The sequence below is a fragment of the Poromitra crassiceps genome, assembly GCF_964638095.1.
Source record: "Poromitra crassiceps genome assembly, chromosome: 4".
Lineage (NCBI taxonomy): Eukaryota > Metazoa > Chordata > Actinopteri > Beryciformes > Melamphaidae > Poromitra > Poromitra crassiceps.
The window spans coordinates 33,063,948-33,080,418 of record NC_139626.1 but is presented as its reverse complement, the minus strand read 5'-3'; the positions used below and the strand labels follow the sequence as shown (position 1 = coordinate 33,080,418).

Below are 16,471 nucleotides of genomic sequence, written 5' to 3'. Positions count from 1 at the left end.
CGTCGTAAAATCGATAGCAACAACAGTAAACAACAGTATCAAGTGCGTGGAGTCGTTGATTAAAGCGCTTTTTAACCACTGGGGTATCGACGGTAGGTTTTGATCATTTGGTTTTGATGCGAGAAAACAGTTCATGCCATATATTGCTAGATCGTGCCATAAGGGTTATTGCATTCTTCGGTCTCGGTCAGCTAGCGTTAGCTATTAACTCTAGCTTTCTAGCTAACAACCCAGTTAACGGTTAGTTGTTAGCTTGATATTGGCTAAAGTTAACGTTATCATTTGTAGGGTAGCTACTAGCTATAAGCTTGCTTAATGTACGTTGCATAAAACCCCATCATTTTCAGCATCGTTAGTCACCCACACATTACGTTTAACTTGTGTGGTGCTATGTGTTTGTGTTATTGCAGCTATTCAGAATGGCAGCGTCCTCCTCGTCCTCCTCTGCGGGAGGGGTGAGTGGCAGCTCTGTCACCGGCTCTGGGTTCAGCGCCTCAGAGCTCATCCCCCCCAGGAAAGTCCTGTATACATATCCCAAAGGCGCAGGTGAAATGATGGAAGGTAAGATACGCTATATCAGCTATAGTCCTGTCTGTCTGTCTCAAATTCAAAAAGGGCTTTATTGGCATGATAAGGTGCATGTTACATTGCCAAAGCATACATATAGCAACACATACCACATTACAAAAACTCTCTTCCTCCACGCAAAACATCCAAGAAGTGTCTAAATTCAACATAAGTGTAACCTGCATTGTGTAGTCCCCCCGCAGCTGGGGATCGAACCAGGGACCCTTTATGCTGCATTGCATTCCAGACAACTCTGATGCTGAGATCTTCCGACCTACTAGAAAAAGTACACTGGAACACCACTTCTGATTTGAAAACTGACGAAAAAATCTTCCCCCGACTTCACGGAGAATCAGTTGTCTGACGTCACCCAACACACAGCAGCATTGTGCTGCTGGAACTCTTTAAGGTTTAAGGGTCGGAGGTGGGACTCTTCAACTGGCAAATTCTCACCTTCTAGTTGTCTGGAATGCAGCAATAGGCATGGGAGGCGGACACTCTAGCAAGGAGGCTAAAACCCATATGGGATCTAAGGGGTTCCAGGGGGTCGCCAGCAAACATGGTAACTAGAATTCCAACCATAAGTAACAATGACAGAATGTATGACTTTTTGGACATGGGTTTCATACACTTTCTGTAATAAAACAGTTAAGTGTTGATCACTCTCCTGGTCCTGTCTTGCAGGAGCCTGGTGTTAGGGTCGTTGGCTGATTGGGTGCACCAGCACCTGGGCCCGGTGCACTCATTAGCTGTGTTTACATGCACATAATTATTGTTTTAACTTTGACTTTGGTGTATGACTCCCCTCATATGTTACAACCCGGCTCAAGGAAGTAACAAAACAGGGAGTCATACACCAAAGTAAAAGTTAAAACAATAATTTATGAATTAAAACTAAGGGAAAATAACTAGACAACACAAACAATTCACATTACACAAACAAACGGAACAAAAGGTGCATCGGTGAGGAGGGAGAGAGACTCTGGTCTGAAGGTCTTCTTAAGCCAGAGTACACCAGGCCCTGGTACACTCAATCACCCTAATGACCCCAACACCAGGCCCCTGCAAGACAGGGCCAGGAGAGTGGGAGGGTCGTCACAAAAACTAAAATCTTATCAGATGGGGGGCCCTGGGAGAAAATGTCATCAAATAGGGGTCTGTGGTCTATAATTTGTGTCAGTTTAGGGATCCTTAACGTGAAAAAGTTTGAGAACCACTGTCTTAGTGAGTGACGTTTACTCACTGCACAGCATGACCGCTGGCTACCGTTAGAAAAAGAAACATTTCCCCCCTCAGTAACATCAAATGTTTTGCTTGACCCAGTACCAGTTGCACACTTAAACCAGGTATTGGTCCAGCTTCTTGGTCCATTCTCAACACAGTCTTCATCTCAACACAGTCTTCATCTCAACACAGTCTTCATCTCAACACAGTCTTCATCACTGCTCCACAAAATAATTGGTTTATGGGAGCAGAAGGCCCATCTGGCTCCATGCCCCTGTTCCGTCTCCCTTCTAGCTCAAAGTGCACTAATTAATGTGCTTAGTTTGGATTGGGTTACAGTGTTGCAAGGTCAAAGACAAAGACTGGAGCTCGAGTTGTTCCTCTTCGTGTTGCTGTGTTTGTGTTGTGTGCATGCATTTACACGATTTCCAACACTTTTGAACGTCTCATTTACATAATGGTTACATTTGAATAATGATTAACCCGAAGTTCTTATACCTTTTTTACATCAAAAGTCCCACTAGTACCTATGTTTTTGTTACCCAGGAAAGCAGCAGGGGGCAGCAGCAGCAGCAGCATCGCCTTTTAAACTTTTATATCGCACTCTCAACCCGTGTTTCTCCACCGCTGCGGGCTGTCTCTTCCCCCTCCCTTTTCCCTTCTTCTCTCACCCAAAACAAAATGGAAACTTCCGGGTAAAAATTTCAAACTAATGTCATTTAAACAAGTAAATAGCCTGACTGATGCACGTTGGAGGAGAAAAAGGTGATAATAATAATAATAATAATAATAATAATAATAAATTGAACTTGTCTTGCACTTTTCATTTTGGGTAAAATCTCAAAGTGCTACAGTAGTAAAAAGAATAAAAATTACTAAAAGAATAAAAATTAAAAGGGAAAATAAGATAATAAAAAATTAAAAGATTAAAAGAACATTAAAAGTTACAGTTTTAAGGAAAAGCTTTGCTAAAAAGGTGAGTCTTGAGTCCAGTTTTAAAAGCGTTAATAGATTGTGGGGCTCTCAGATGGTCAGGGAGAGCATTCCACAAACGTGGGGCGGTGGAGCAGAAAGCCTGGTCGCCCATGGTGCGCAGGTGTTTCAACAAACGAAGCAGCAAACATTGTATCAAAAATACTCGTGATGTTAGGATTACTTAAAATGGAAATGGCTGTAAAGCATGACTCAAAATGTTTAACGTTACAATGAGGGTTTTATTTTTGAAAGAGCTAAAGCGGACGACCTACTTACATTCTGGCTGACTTGATGCTGTCTGCGCCTGGGGTGCACTCGTGCATGAGAGATGCTTTTTTTTTCTCTGCATATTCCGTCAATGTAAAATAATTAACCGTTAAGAAAGTCGAATTTCAGGCTGTGGCGATCACTGAATCTCACTGACTCACGCTGGAAAAGGGGCGGCAACTCAGGAGGACGAGAAGCAGGGTCGGAAAATCATGGGTTGGACCACCGCCAAGATTTATATGGCCAGCCGGAGCAGAGCCGCCGCGTAAAAACCCACCTCACTTGCAGGGTTGCTCTATCGGCTAAACGGCCCGGCTTGGAAACTTTTAGACCGAAGAAAATGCCACTAGTTTGTGGATATTAGTGGTATTTTTGGCCAGTCTAAAAGTTTTTTTTTAAAAAGGGGCTTAAAATAGGTTGAAATTAACCTCCTCTTGACCTTTGAAATGCTAATAAGCCTAGTGGATGCAGTGGCTTCTACTGCATGCTTTTATGAAATCTTCACAAGTGTTTCATTTTCCAAGAGTAACACATCTGTGTGTGTGTGTGTGTGTGTGTGTGTGTGTGTGTCTTTGTTTTTTAGATGGCTCGGACAGATTTTTATGTGAGTCTGTATTCAGCTACCAAGTTGCATCGACATTGAAACAGGTGAAACATGGTAAGCCAATAATTTTATATCCAAAAGCTGTTTTTGGTTTAATAGAAATTGGTCCCCATAACCAGCTAACCATTTTGTTTTCCTCCAGATCAACAGCTGTCTCGAATGGAGAAACTTGCAAGTTTGGTTGAGGAGCTGGAAGCAGATGAGTGGCGGTACAAGCCAATTGAACAGTTATTGGGATTCACGCCATCATAAATGAGAAGTTCTATAGTTGCCAAAATAGGAAAGGAAATGGGAAATAAATAAATAGGAAAGGAGGGGGCTTAATAATTCTGTTGATTCTATTATTCTTTTGTTCTATCTCCACAAGAGAGTGAAATAATATCTGCAGATGCTGAATGTGAGATGTATTATTATTTATCACGATTTACTATTGTATGAGCATGGATTACGTTACTTTTTTTTATATCAAAATATCTGTAACCATATTCTGACACACCGAAATAAAAACCATGTACTTGTCAACAAAAATGTCCATATTAGATGTTATTAATTAAATCCTTCTGGTTGAATTGTTAGTTGTGCTCCGGTGGAACTAGGCTAGTAGACGTGTTGTGACGGACAGTATTGTGCAGCCTCAGCACAAGGGCAAAGGGTATCTCTGGTGACTTCATCCATACGGCTGCACTGTCACTCATAAATCTTCAGCTCTCCTCCCCCTGCTGCAGCTCCTCCCCCTGCTGCAGCTCCTCACCAGCACTCTCAGCGCAACAAAGAGAGCCTGTCAATAAAGTCACACTGGGACATTCCTTGGCCAGTGGCTGCCTACCAGTGTTGCGCAAGTTACTTTCAAAATGTAATATACTACATATTACTAGTTGCTTTCATTTGAAAGTAATGAGTTACTTTACAATATTAGCTAGAGTAACTAGTTACTTATTACACTACTTTTGCATTACTTTCACCAAAATAACAGCAGTAGCAGAATGACATCGGCACCCCGGAAACATCCCCAAAAAATAATTTAAACCGTCCAAAATTCAAAATGTTATTATGCTTTTCCTTTGTTATTTTCATATATAGTTATTTGCATAAAAACACACAATTTGATTAGGAAATGATTGTATATTTAAATATATGCTTTGATAATAAAAACAATTACTCAATTTGTAACTTGTTGACCAAGTAACTGGTATAATATTACTGAAATCCTATTGGTAATAAGTTATATTAGAGTTACTGCTAAATGTAATATGTTACATGTAATACGTTACTTTTGTAATGAGTTACCCCCAACACTGCTGCCTACATAGGCATGCTGCTGTATAGTTTGCCCTGACCCACTTGATTGATTTGATTATCTTCTATAGGGTTTTACTTGGAAAACACATTCTTTGTATTCCTGTTTACATATCTAACATTTCATAACTGCTACTGAAAACGTATAGGAGTCCCTCCCACTGTTGCTTGGAGGCAGGCTGACACTCGATACTTGTGGGTTGGTCGGTTGTCTGCTGTTTTGACAGTGAGGAAACAAAATGTGCTGTCTCTGACGTGGTCATTGGCTGGTCTTAGTGAATGAATGTTTTCCTACAGAGCAGGGGTGGGTACATGTACAGAATGTATTGTTCTGGGTGTGTTTTGCTAAGAACATCCCTGGATGTTACAGGGCACACCTCCCACTGGATCCTAGATGTTGTTTTTTAACTTGAAGAATTCTTTTCAGCGCAGCTTAAAAGTGCCTTTGGGAACTCAATGTTTAATCAGTTGTTTGCTCATAGTTCCTCAAGGTTTGAAAGTAGTGTTTGTTATTTTTGCATAACATGCTACTGGAACCTGTTGGCTTATAAGCCCACACTGTCAATATTTAAGTGAACCTAAACGGGTTTTTCCCCTTGTCAAAAGTGTATGATGATAACCAGTCTGAAAATCATAACCTCCTCGCGAGAACATTCTGTGCCCACACGTGTTTGTTTCTTTCAGTTCCTCCTTAAGTACAGTGGAGTACAGTCCAATCCCACGCCTCCTCACGTGCTCCTACACAGCATAACTGGCTTCTCTCCAAAACCTTTTTCTTTCAGAACTATATCACAGGCTGTGCTGCAGAGAAAAACAACCCAGCACTTTCTCCTTTGCTCTAGATTCTAGAAACTTCTGGAAACCAGTCTAGAAGGTTCCATTGTTTTCTAGCAATGCAGTTGTTTTTCACATCCAGTAGTTTGATGTTTTAAAGCTGTTTTAACAGCACCAGAACATCTTGTTTAATGGCCCTTTGGCTAACAATAAATGTAAGAGAGATGCATATTAACTTAAAAGTGGTGTATTAGGTCAGTAATTCTCAAACTTTTTCATATCACGGACCAGTAGGTTAGTCCACATGAGGGCCACGGACCCCCATTTGAAGAGATTTTGTCTCTCTGACCTGAATCGGTCAATATTTTTTATTATTAGACATGATTTTGTCCAGAATTCCATGACTTTGTATTGTAGGTAGAGATGTAACTATGAACAAAACATGTCATTCTTGTACATTCTCTAATTGTGTTACATTTCTTGTAAATTAAATAATGCTAAAGTTAATGCTAAACAATCAATTTGCTGGGGACCCCCTCAAGGACCCCTGATGTTCCCGGGGCCCAACATTGAGAACCACTGTATGAGGTGAACCTTTAAACCACATGATGAACTCCTTGTGTTATTGAATTGCTTTGCATAAGGTTGCAACTGAAAGCACATAAAACAGGAATCAGGTCATTTTTTTCTGATGATAAATGAGCATTTTACAGCACTTTATTATGTTATTTGTGCAATGTTGCGCAATGCAACTGATGATCTTGTTTCTGCATTGCTATCACACGGAGTGATGGCTGAAAAATCTGATGTAATGCTAGAGAGGAAAACAGATGACGTAATGTGCACTGCAACACTCAGCCAACTGAGCCTGCAGCATACACATACATACATGGGCCTTTATATGATGCTGTCAGTGCTGTCAGTGTGGATGCCCGCATAGAGCCATGCAGGTATACTTTTTGGGGGGAATATTAAAAAAAAATAGATACAATAAGTCCCTGGCAAGTCCAGGCAAGTTCTGGAGATTTCCATAACACGGGTCTGTTTTTCACCCGCAACCCCCCCCCCCCCTTTTTTTTGTCTTTCTTCTCCTCTGCTGGCATGTTACCAGGCAAGATACAGCTCAGATGGCGTGCCTCTCATTTCGATTGGCTGGCCGGTGAGAGGTGGGTGTAGCTTAACCGTGCCTCTCATTTCGATTGGCTGGCCGGTGAGAGGTGGGTGTAGCTTAACCGAGGCCATATAAAAACATTGTTGCAGAAGGAGACGCTGCAGAGCTGGGCAGCTGATGACAAAGAGAGACTCGCAGGGAAGACAAGCTCAGCAAACAGTCTGTTTTTTTCCACGGCAGCAACAGTCTAATACCAACGTCGACGACGGATTAACGCCTTTAGGACAAGCAGTAAGTACCTATTTTACAGTTATGAACTTGCCAGCTGAACAATTTGAATAAAAACTGCTGTTAGCTTAGCAACATTTTCTTAACAAAGGGGTTCTTGCTGCAAACTTGTCCTGTTCATAGCCTCAGAATTCGACTCCTCGTTCCATATCCTGTTCAAAACTAGCAATATCTCAAATGATTCTTAGTGTTATATGTTTCTACCCCCCCCCCCCCCCCCCTAACTTACTGCGTTGTTGTTACCATGAGTTTGGGAGTGCTTATCTTTTGTTTCTCCATGAACAGAACTGACCACAAAAGCAGCTGATAACGAGCTGAATACTGCAAGAGGACAACAATGCCTACTCTCTCTGCACCCTGTGATGTCGGCAGCACACCCCCTTCTCCTTTGGACAGCAGTCCCAGGAGGTTGTCCTGGGGGAAACTGGTGCAGAGACTGACTGATTTCAGTGCAGGAAGCAACACTAGCAGCATTGAGTCCAAGTCCAACAATGGCAGCAGGAGTGACCTCTCTGACTCAGGTAACATCTTAATCCATGGGCTAGAAGAAATGCATTTGGATTTTTCATTTAATGCATGATGTCTGGTCGGTGCTTACCCGTCGTTTCTCTCCATCAGGGTCAGATTTCTGCGGTGACCTCTCTCCCTCTAATGACGACCTGTTCTACAATCCAATGGAGGAGACCATACTGAAGGAAGTAGTGGACCTTATTGCTGGATGCCTGAGGGAAGCCAAAGAGTCAGACTGCGCCTTAAGATGTGCCAAACTTCTCATCCCCGAGAAACTCCTGGAGCGCATCGGGCGTGAGCTCCTCCACCTGGCAGCTAGTGAGCCCTGCGGTTTGAGGGGGGCTCTCATTGACCTGTGTGTGGAGCACGGGGCTGTCTGCGAGAGCGTGGAGCAGATATCTGTGGACCCCTACCTGGTCCCCACCTTCCAGCTGACTCTGGTGTTAAGGCTCGAGTCTAGCGGGCTATGGCCTAAAATCCAGGAACTTTTTAGCACCAAGTCTCCATCCACTCCAGTAGTGCGGCAGGCCGTTAAACTTAGCACTGGCTTCCGAGTGATCAAGAAGAAACTGTACAGCTCTGAAGAATTGCTCATTGAGGAATGCTGAACAAACATGCAGAGATACTTGCATCAAGGGACTGGTCTTAGTGTTTTAATGTCCACCTTTTAAATTGCCCAATTGAGCTCCTATAAGAACCTTATTGTTGTAATCGCGTATTATGTTGCCTTCTTAACCGTACGAATGGATTTTGTAATTATGTAGCCCACTGTTCCTACTGTAAGGGAGCCACACTTCATGGTACTTGGATCAAACAGTGCAGAACCCATTGTGCTTCTCACTGACATGTTTAGCAAATTACAAACCACTATATAAGCATTTGCAAGTATTAAAGTGCATACCTCAGTTTCTATGGAAACCATAAAATGGCAGCTAGCTATATGGTAACAGTCATTTTGAGACCATTGTTTTCCTTATTTTTTCATTGCGATTAATTGATTGAATTGTACACCAAGAGGACCATTAGGGGCCTTTTAGTGACTGCTTGGATTTAAGAGCAAAGGCATCAATGGCACCCACCCTTATTACCCGAGCTCGCTTCATGTGTGTGCAAGCTACCGCTCGGCAGAAGTCAAATGTACCTTGATTCTTCTTTTTCAACGTAGACCTGTCCATGTCCTGCATCCAGCTTTATTTATTTGATATTCAAATACATTGCACTGTTTTTTGTACTTTCATGATTGCAGAATAAATTATTTTTTAACAAGTCATTGCTTTCTATTGTCTCATTTCACGAAAGAAAGTGTACAAAGAAATTGGTAGTATGAGAAATGATCAGCCCTTATATATGACACTGAATAATGTGGTGTTTTTATACTAGCTGACACATATTTCAGGCACATTAACCAGCCAGCATCGGCATACATGACCGTGATGTTCACTCACTGTCGTGTATGCCGATGAACATCGACTGAACTGTTTCAATATGGAATCTGCTAAATGCATCAACCTGGTAAAAAAAGAAGCAAAGATTCACCATCTGCTCAAAGGAGCTGAGCAAAGTGATTGTGGAAGGCTTAGCTCTGTGGGACAATCCTACAGGCTACAAGTCGGTGAAGGTGTGAACATGGACAAAGCCATGTTAGCGATGGCTTCCACTCACAGCTGGCCTGGCCAACTTTACACGAGTAATGTGCTGACTGGGCCTGTATCTCCACTTCACACACTCCGAACAATGACTCCGATCCAACATCCATCCATATTTTATTTTTTCCATTTGCGAGTAAAAACAAGGTGGGAAAACGTGAGCAAGACCGTAACTAGTTTCTTATAGTCTGATAACCCAGTTTGAAAATAAAATAATACAAAGAATTCAACAATAAATAGCATAGTATATAAACTTATAGTGAGACAAAAAAAAAAAAAATTCAAACCATGATGGGTGTTTACAGTATCAGAGACGCTACACTCCAAAACCAGAACCTGTCAAACACAGCCCCACTATTGTGGGTAGGTACACCTCTCATTCCTATGGCATTTATTGTGGAGAGCCATCAAGCTATATGACCCTTACTACAGCTGATGGAAGCTAAGTGTATAGGGCAATTTCCTGATTGTTTCCACACACAGACTACAGCAAAGAAGACAAATATGTGTTCAAGTGTCTTGACAAACCATAGACTTGGGAGTATATTCATCAGAGGTTTCACGTTATTCCTGCATAGTTTTAAAAGTTCAGAAGAATGTGCATGTGAAGTCAAATCAGCAAACGTCTCTCAAGCTCACCGATAATGACTGCATCAAACTGAAGAGGAAGCGTTCACTGTGGTTAACTAATCAACTGCTACATAAAGGACATCTGTAGGACGACATCTTGCCTCACTATTTTTAGCTTTCATACTGCATTCTTGCTAAAACCATGATGTGAAGCTGGGCACTGTCAGCTTCATGGCACATCAAAACTGGAGCTTGGAGGTTATCGAAAACCATATCACCTCAGGAGGACAAATTATTTTTAGAGTGTTTTTCCCATCTCAAACCATTACGTCCAGGTTGAGTCCACATTCCGATATCTCAAAGAGATGTTTTAACCGATTCTCGTGGTCATCTTGAGTATCTCGTGTTCTCCAAGGAGAGAGATGCTGGTTTGTTGGTAGTGTTGCTTGTCGTGTCATGTTCAGTCTCCTGAGTGTTAAAGCTGAGCTATTTACAGCCAATAAATGATAATTTGTCTTGATTCTGGAAACCTGGAGATGATGCAGAAAGCATGTGTCAAAGCTGTGAATTGCAACCACGCATGCAGGCAGTGACTATTAAATGTGTTCCGAAACAAAACGGGTGAAAAATGTATTTGGAGAGCTTACGTGTAAATATGAAAGTCACCTCAACCATGGAATGAGGCTGTGATCTCGGACAGCTTGGCACAACTCGGCGTGCGGGCCTTCTGCGCTCTCTGGTACAGATCACTGTCTCCAAAATAGCGAGCTCTGTACAGCATGCCTTCTTCTGCAAGAAACAACAGAAACAATCCATGACAAATATATACTAAAACGGTCTTCGGCAGCACCATAAATGCATTGAGCAGACTCAAGAGTGTGGAAGAGAAGTTCTCAAAACATCACAATGCAGTTAAACAAGTGCTGTTCGCCTTCGTTTATTGGCCCTGAATGTTTTCGCTAGATTATCACCCTCTCATACTTCTCTACTTTGGCTTTTTGACCGTCGTCATCTTGGTTATTTGGAGCCAGAAGCAGCTTAGCTAGACCAGTGGTTCCCACACAGCTGCAGCGCCACCTGCTATTGGTCCACGATCGGCGACAGGTGACCAGTCTATCACCCCCCCCCCCCCCAAAACATACTATGCTTTATCACCTATTTGACTCTAAATGGGACCATACTTTCCTGAATGAACATCATGCTGTATTGAAGAAGCATTGGCTTAATTTTTCAGATCCGGAGGTTGCCCCTTGAATGGGCCCTCGAACCTGAGTCAGTCACTGTTCAATCTTTCTTTGGCTTAATTGACAGCAGGTCAATTGACTGACAGGCAGGGAGGAGGAGCCACTGATTGGTGCGGAGTGCTTTTCAGTCCATGCAGCTGTGCATGCAGGGAGATCCAGACACAGACCAAGCTGCTGACCTTAAATGGGGTAAATGCCATCATTGTATTCCACTTCCCCTTTACCCTTTTTAGAATGTATTTTATAGGCAATTAAGGTTTTATATTGTTATACTTGAAGATACCCGTCTGTACTCGCACCACTTTTTTCAGTCACAGACGTGATAATGGGATAACCGACAGCACAAACACACCTATTGAAGTTCACCCAAAAATTAAAAATCTGTCGTTCTCTACTCACCCCCATGCCCATAGACAGTCGGCATGTGTGGGAACGCCCACAAAATGTTATACGGCTGGCGCACGAGTGGGGTAAAACCGCCCATATATCTCAATGGGCTGACTCACCAAAGGACGGTGCTGCGGCTCTACACTACATGTTTGGGGGTTCTAGAGCAGAACACAAGACGTCTGCTTCAGATGTACGTTTACTGCGGTGGTCAAATCCCCGATTGTGTCTGTCTGGGCTGGGCTAGCAGCTAAATTCTAACTTTGCTGAATGGATAGAATGGGAGGATTTACCCCACCCTGAGCACGGCCCCAGCCAGGCTGAGTCAGCTATCCCAGCGTCTATGACGAGACATCGCCTCAACCTATAGAAGAACTGTACTCGTTCTTCCATCGGCATGGGGGTGAGTACACCTACTTTGCTGCTTCTCCTTCCAGCAGTTGTTGCGAAGGTTGGAAATGTAATCATCCTCCACTGCCTGTTCTAGACTCTTCAGATTCATGCCAGTGAACTCCTTGGGGAACTGGTCCCCCACATAGTACGGCACCTTCAGGTTGTCCGTCAGCCTCTTGTGGGTGTGGCCTGCTGCCCTGTGTGAGGAGGATAGGACCCAGCATGAGAGAGAGATCTACACGTCACATGACCTGCTGCCCTGCGTGAGAATAGGACCCAGCATGAGAGAGATCTACACGTCACATGACCTGCTGCCCTGCGTGAGGATAGGACCCAGCATGAGAGAGATCGACACGTCACACGACCTGCTGCCCTGCGTGAGGATAGGACCCAGCATGAGAGAGAGATCTACATGTCACATGACCTGCTGCCCTGCGTGAGGAGGATAGGACCCAGCATGAGAGAGAGATCTACATGTCACATGACCTGCTGCCCTGCGTGAGGAGGATAGGACCCAGCATGAGAGAGAGATCTACATGTCACATGACCTGCTGCCCTGCGTGAGGAGGATAGGACCCAGCATGAGAGAGAGATCTACACGTCACATGACCTGCTGCCCTGCGTGAGGAGGATAGGACCCAGCATGAGAGAGAGATCTACACGTCACATGACCTGCTGCCCTGCGTGAGGAGGATAGGACCCAGCATGAGAGAGAGATCTACACGTCACATGACTGAAAGTAGCCCAGGGAAGCACAGCGCTCTGCCACCCTCAGCATGAATCATGACTGATCATGATAACGATGTGGTCGCTACTGAAGTGCATCTCAAACACAAAGATAGGCACACGGAGAGATATGTGGAGCCAGGAATCCTTGCAAACAGAGGATATTTGCAACTCATTTGGGCTGCATCAAGAGGATTACTTTCACACCAGAAACCAGAATGTCAATAAAATGGATTGCTCTCAAGGAACACAAAGTCTGCAAATACTAGATAAGCAAATCTATTCCTGCCAATTACCAAGCCTTGCATTCATTATTGATGAGATAAATCTATATAAATAGATTACCAAATCCAGTAGAATTGCACACATTTCAAGTAACAATTCTTTGCTCACTGACTCAAACTTAGGGCTGCACAATTAAATATGATCAAAATCGCAATACGGCCAAGTGCAATATCCAAGCTGCAATTGTTTTGATAAACGTAGCACGTGTCACTCACAACATACAATTAAATGAAGCATTGTGGTGCTACAGAGATGCCCCGGTCTAGTTCGTTTTATTTTTGCACATTTAAAAAAAATACACAAAGATGACAAAGATAACATAATGTACAGTGCAGGGACAGGCAGAAACCCCAAATGGGCCTATTTGAAGCCTTACCTAAAAGTTTAAATTTCACAATGTTATAGAAAACACAAAAACAAGTGTGCAAAGGGAAGTGTGCAACCTTCATATAATTACTGATTCTGACATTGGATTCATCTGATCATTATGCAATGTGAATAAATATTTAGTTGCAGTCCCACTAGCAAAACAAAACAAGCGAAACAACGATTATCTGTGTTATAGAGTGACACAGGAATGAGTCCGGAAGTAGCACTTTGGTTCGTAAGGGTAAAAGGCTATGGGGTTTTAGTATGGGGATTTCGGCTACATGCATGAAATAATGTCTGTGGTTAACAGAAGTTCATGGGAGTGATAATTTAATCTTCACAAACGTGAATCACTTTTATGACTTTTGAAGCGTAAATGCATTTTTTAAACACAATTTTCAGAAAACATTTATAAAGTTATAAAAGTGGCCCTCGTTTGTGAAGATTATCCTGCTGAACACAAATTTCCACTCCCATAAGCTTGTGTTAACCACATACCTTATTTCATGCATTTAACTGAAATCCCCATTCTAAAATCCCATAGCCTTTTCCCCCTAAGAACCAACATGGCGGCGATTTCTGGTTAAGCCTACAAAAATATGTCATCGCTGCGGTACTCTATTAGCAGTGTTTGTGTGTTTTGTACATGGTTCTTCTTAGGCAAGTGTTCAGAGTAGGGATGACACTCACTGCCTGAAGCTGAGGCTGTATGGGGGATTGTTGACCATCATCTGACTGAGTGCTGACACAATAACCAGGACGAGTATGGGCACGACCTGGACGAAGAGCGCGAGGCCTCCCTGCAAAACAGCACACTGAAATGACACAACTATACTTACCGTTTCAAAACCATTGAAAGGAAATGGTGATAGAAGTGAATGTGCCTATGGAGTCAGCTGGTAAAAAATTTAGTAAAGATGACTCAATGTTTCCCCCTGGTGTTGAACAAAGCAAAGTACATGATTTTGCAAATCTGCAGTGTGCAGAGCCCAAGTGATAACAATTGATCAAACTTACATCTCGCTGTCGTTCTCTTCTCTCTGGCCTCTGGTAATGCATTCTTCCATTGGTGTACACATGAGCATTACCTAGATTCAACCACATGCAGCGATCAACAGACTTGAAGCAATGGGAACACCTTACAAGCCAGACATGAATACAAAACAAACAGTGAAACTAACTTGATGGGTAGCCTCCTCCGAAGAACATATTAAACAGGTCTTCAGGTGAGATATCCGCCTCGAAATTCCCATTTTCTGGGCTGTGTCTTGAAGGGTGTCTCCTCTCCTCTCCATACTGATCATACTGCCTCCTTTTGTCACTGTTGCTTAGAACAGCATAGGCATTTCCAATTGCTGTTGGAGATGACAAAGTTAATATCATATGCATCAGAAAAGAGACATCTATAGATAGATCATATGCAAATGTAGAAAAACACTCTATACCCATAAATATAGCCCTAGACAAATATAGCCGTAGGCTTTCTGTATGATGCAAATAACCAAGATTACCTTTAAATGCATCTGTTGCACCTGGAGCATGATTCTTGTCAGGATGGAACTTCAAAGCAAGTTTTCTATAAGACCTTTTGAGTTCATCTTCACAAGCGTCTTTCTGGACCCCAAGGATTTCATAGAAGTCTTTACATTGTTGTATCCTGCATGTGGAACAAATACTTGATGTCAAGTGCCAGGCAAAGACTGACATTTTTCAATTTTATCTCATGGTACAGCTGCTCGGTCCCATAAAACTCATGGCATATACATAATTCCCGCTCACTACTGTCAGATCTACATGAAGATCAGACTTGAGTACCTCTTCACAGCATCTGATTGGTCTGCAGTGTATGTCTTGGCAGTGTCCGAGGGCTTCTCTTCAGGTCTCATATCCTCACTGTGGGTCTGCCGCTGTCGAGGCCCTGAGTCCCCGCTGAACTCTGTGTGGCTGCCTTGTCTGGGTGTGAATCCATTCTTAGCTATTAACTCCAGCAGTGCTAGAAGAAGGCATATATTCAAAGTGTGTGTGATTATTTAGGGTAGCATTCAGTATGGACTATACCATATAGCGGTGAAGAAAATCACAGATTTTGGTTACTACACCGTATTTGGTGACCCATCAGATTCTGTGACCTGCCCTGATATTCTTACCCTAATCCCAACCATCTCACTCCTCATGCCTAAAACCTAAAGCAACCAAAAACACTGCAGGTCACAATTGTGATGGGTCAGGTGTAACACCTGACAAATTAATGTATGAATATTTTATCAACAATACAAGACACAAGAGAAAATAATACTTGCCCTAAAAAATACAACGTAATTTGAGGTGCATAACGTAACTGAGCTAGCTATAGTTTGTTATTCTCAAGGCCCCGGCTAACGTAACGTTACATGCATTGCAGGCAGCTCTCATCCGGGATGCAGATGTCATGATGCTGCGGGTGATGCTGCTTCACAGCTGAGCTCAGCGACCCACTCGGGCGTCTCTCACCCTTTGCTTTCTCTGTCGGGAAGAGTCTCTGCGCCTTCTCCAGAAACCTCTGCGCCTTCTCCGTTTGGTTGTTGGTTAACGCCACAGCGGCAATGTCGATGCAGCGCTCCGCTTCATCCCGGTTTACTTCCATGACAGCGGGCGGCTACTGGACCAGAAGTAAATAAAGACGCGCGGTGATGACGTCGCGGTTGGTGCTGCAAGCTAAAAGAGAGTGGCACTTGCTGAAATCTATCAATGCGTGGATCAGTCAGAGGTATTCATCGTAGACCCGCCGTCTAGTAAACACTAAACAGCAGCATATTGGGCCTGCTTACAAAGCCAAATAAACACAAACAGCTACCCTCTGCGCTTCACCCTCTCTCCACTAGATGGAGACACACTCTGCTTTTAAATCTAGGCCGTGCAAGAAGCAAAGTGACGATGACACGTCTGTTCAACAGTGCTGCAGTTTCAATTGTAAAAACCAAATCAGTTTATGTGGGCGAACAACAGATTTCCATTTTGGGGGTCACACTAATGAAACTATAGTTCTCCGTTCATTACCTTCTGTCTGCAAATTCTGCCCTTTATTTTTTTATTATCTCATACAGTCAATGATTAGGCTATCACCTTGCTTTTCATAGCCAACTGGAAAGAATCATCAGGTGCCTGAACCAATAATCACTAGAGTCTATAGTGATTATTACTATAGCGAGTCTATAGTGATATAGTGATATAGTAGTCAGGATAATAATAGTATATA

The 16,471-nt window shown here is 42.9% G+C and overlaps 3 protein-coding genes across 3 annotated transcripts; 2 read left to right on the top strand and 1 right to left on the bottom strand.

Moving 5' to 3' along the window:
• Nucleotides 1-6: 6 nt before the first annotated feature.
• anapc16 (anaphase promoting complex subunit 16) lies at nt 7-4,571 on the top strand. The gene is made up of 4 exons (XM_083634679.1): nt 7-92; nt 411-561; nt 3,617-3,691; nt 3,780-4,571. The coding sequence occupies exons 2-4, from the start codon at nt 420-422 to the stop codon at nt 3,887-3,889; spliced, it is 327 nt and encodes a 108-aa protein (XP_083490805.1). The 5' UTR covers nt 7-92; nt 411-419; the 3' UTR covers nt 3,890-4,571.
• Nucleotides 4,572-6,987: 2,416 nt separating this feature from the next.
• Nucleotides 6,988-8,884, top strand: ddit4 (DNA-damage-inducible transcript 4). The gene is made up of 3 exons (XM_083634497.1): nt 6,988-7,109; nt 7,392-7,627; nt 7,725-8,884. The coding sequence occupies exons 2-3, from the start codon at nt 7,444-7,446 to the stop codon at nt 8,222-8,224; spliced, it is 684 nt and encodes a 227-aa protein (XP_083490623.1). The 5' UTR covers nt 6,988-7,109; nt 7,392-7,443; the 3' UTR covers nt 8,225-8,884.
• A 579-nt stretch (nt 8,885-9,463) lies between these two features.
• dnajb12b (DnaJ heat shock protein family (Hsp40) member B12b) lies at nt 9,464-15,862 on the bottom strand. Its single transcript, XM_083635714.1, has 9 exons — nt 15,727-15,862; nt 15,052-15,229; nt 14,748-14,893; nt 14,418-14,591; nt 14,254-14,324; nt 13,927-14,036; nt 11,881-12,053; nt 10,480-10,621; nt 9,464-10,362 (listed from the first exon to the last, which is right to left on the bottom strand). Exons 1-8 carry the CDS (start codon nt 15,857-15,859, stop codon nt 10,500-10,502), a joined length of 1,107 nt encoding a protein of 368 aa, XP_083491840.1. The 5' UTR covers nt 15,860-15,862; the 3' UTR covers nt 9,464-10,362; nt 10,480-10,499.
• Nucleotides 15,863-16,471: the final 609 nt, after the last annotated feature.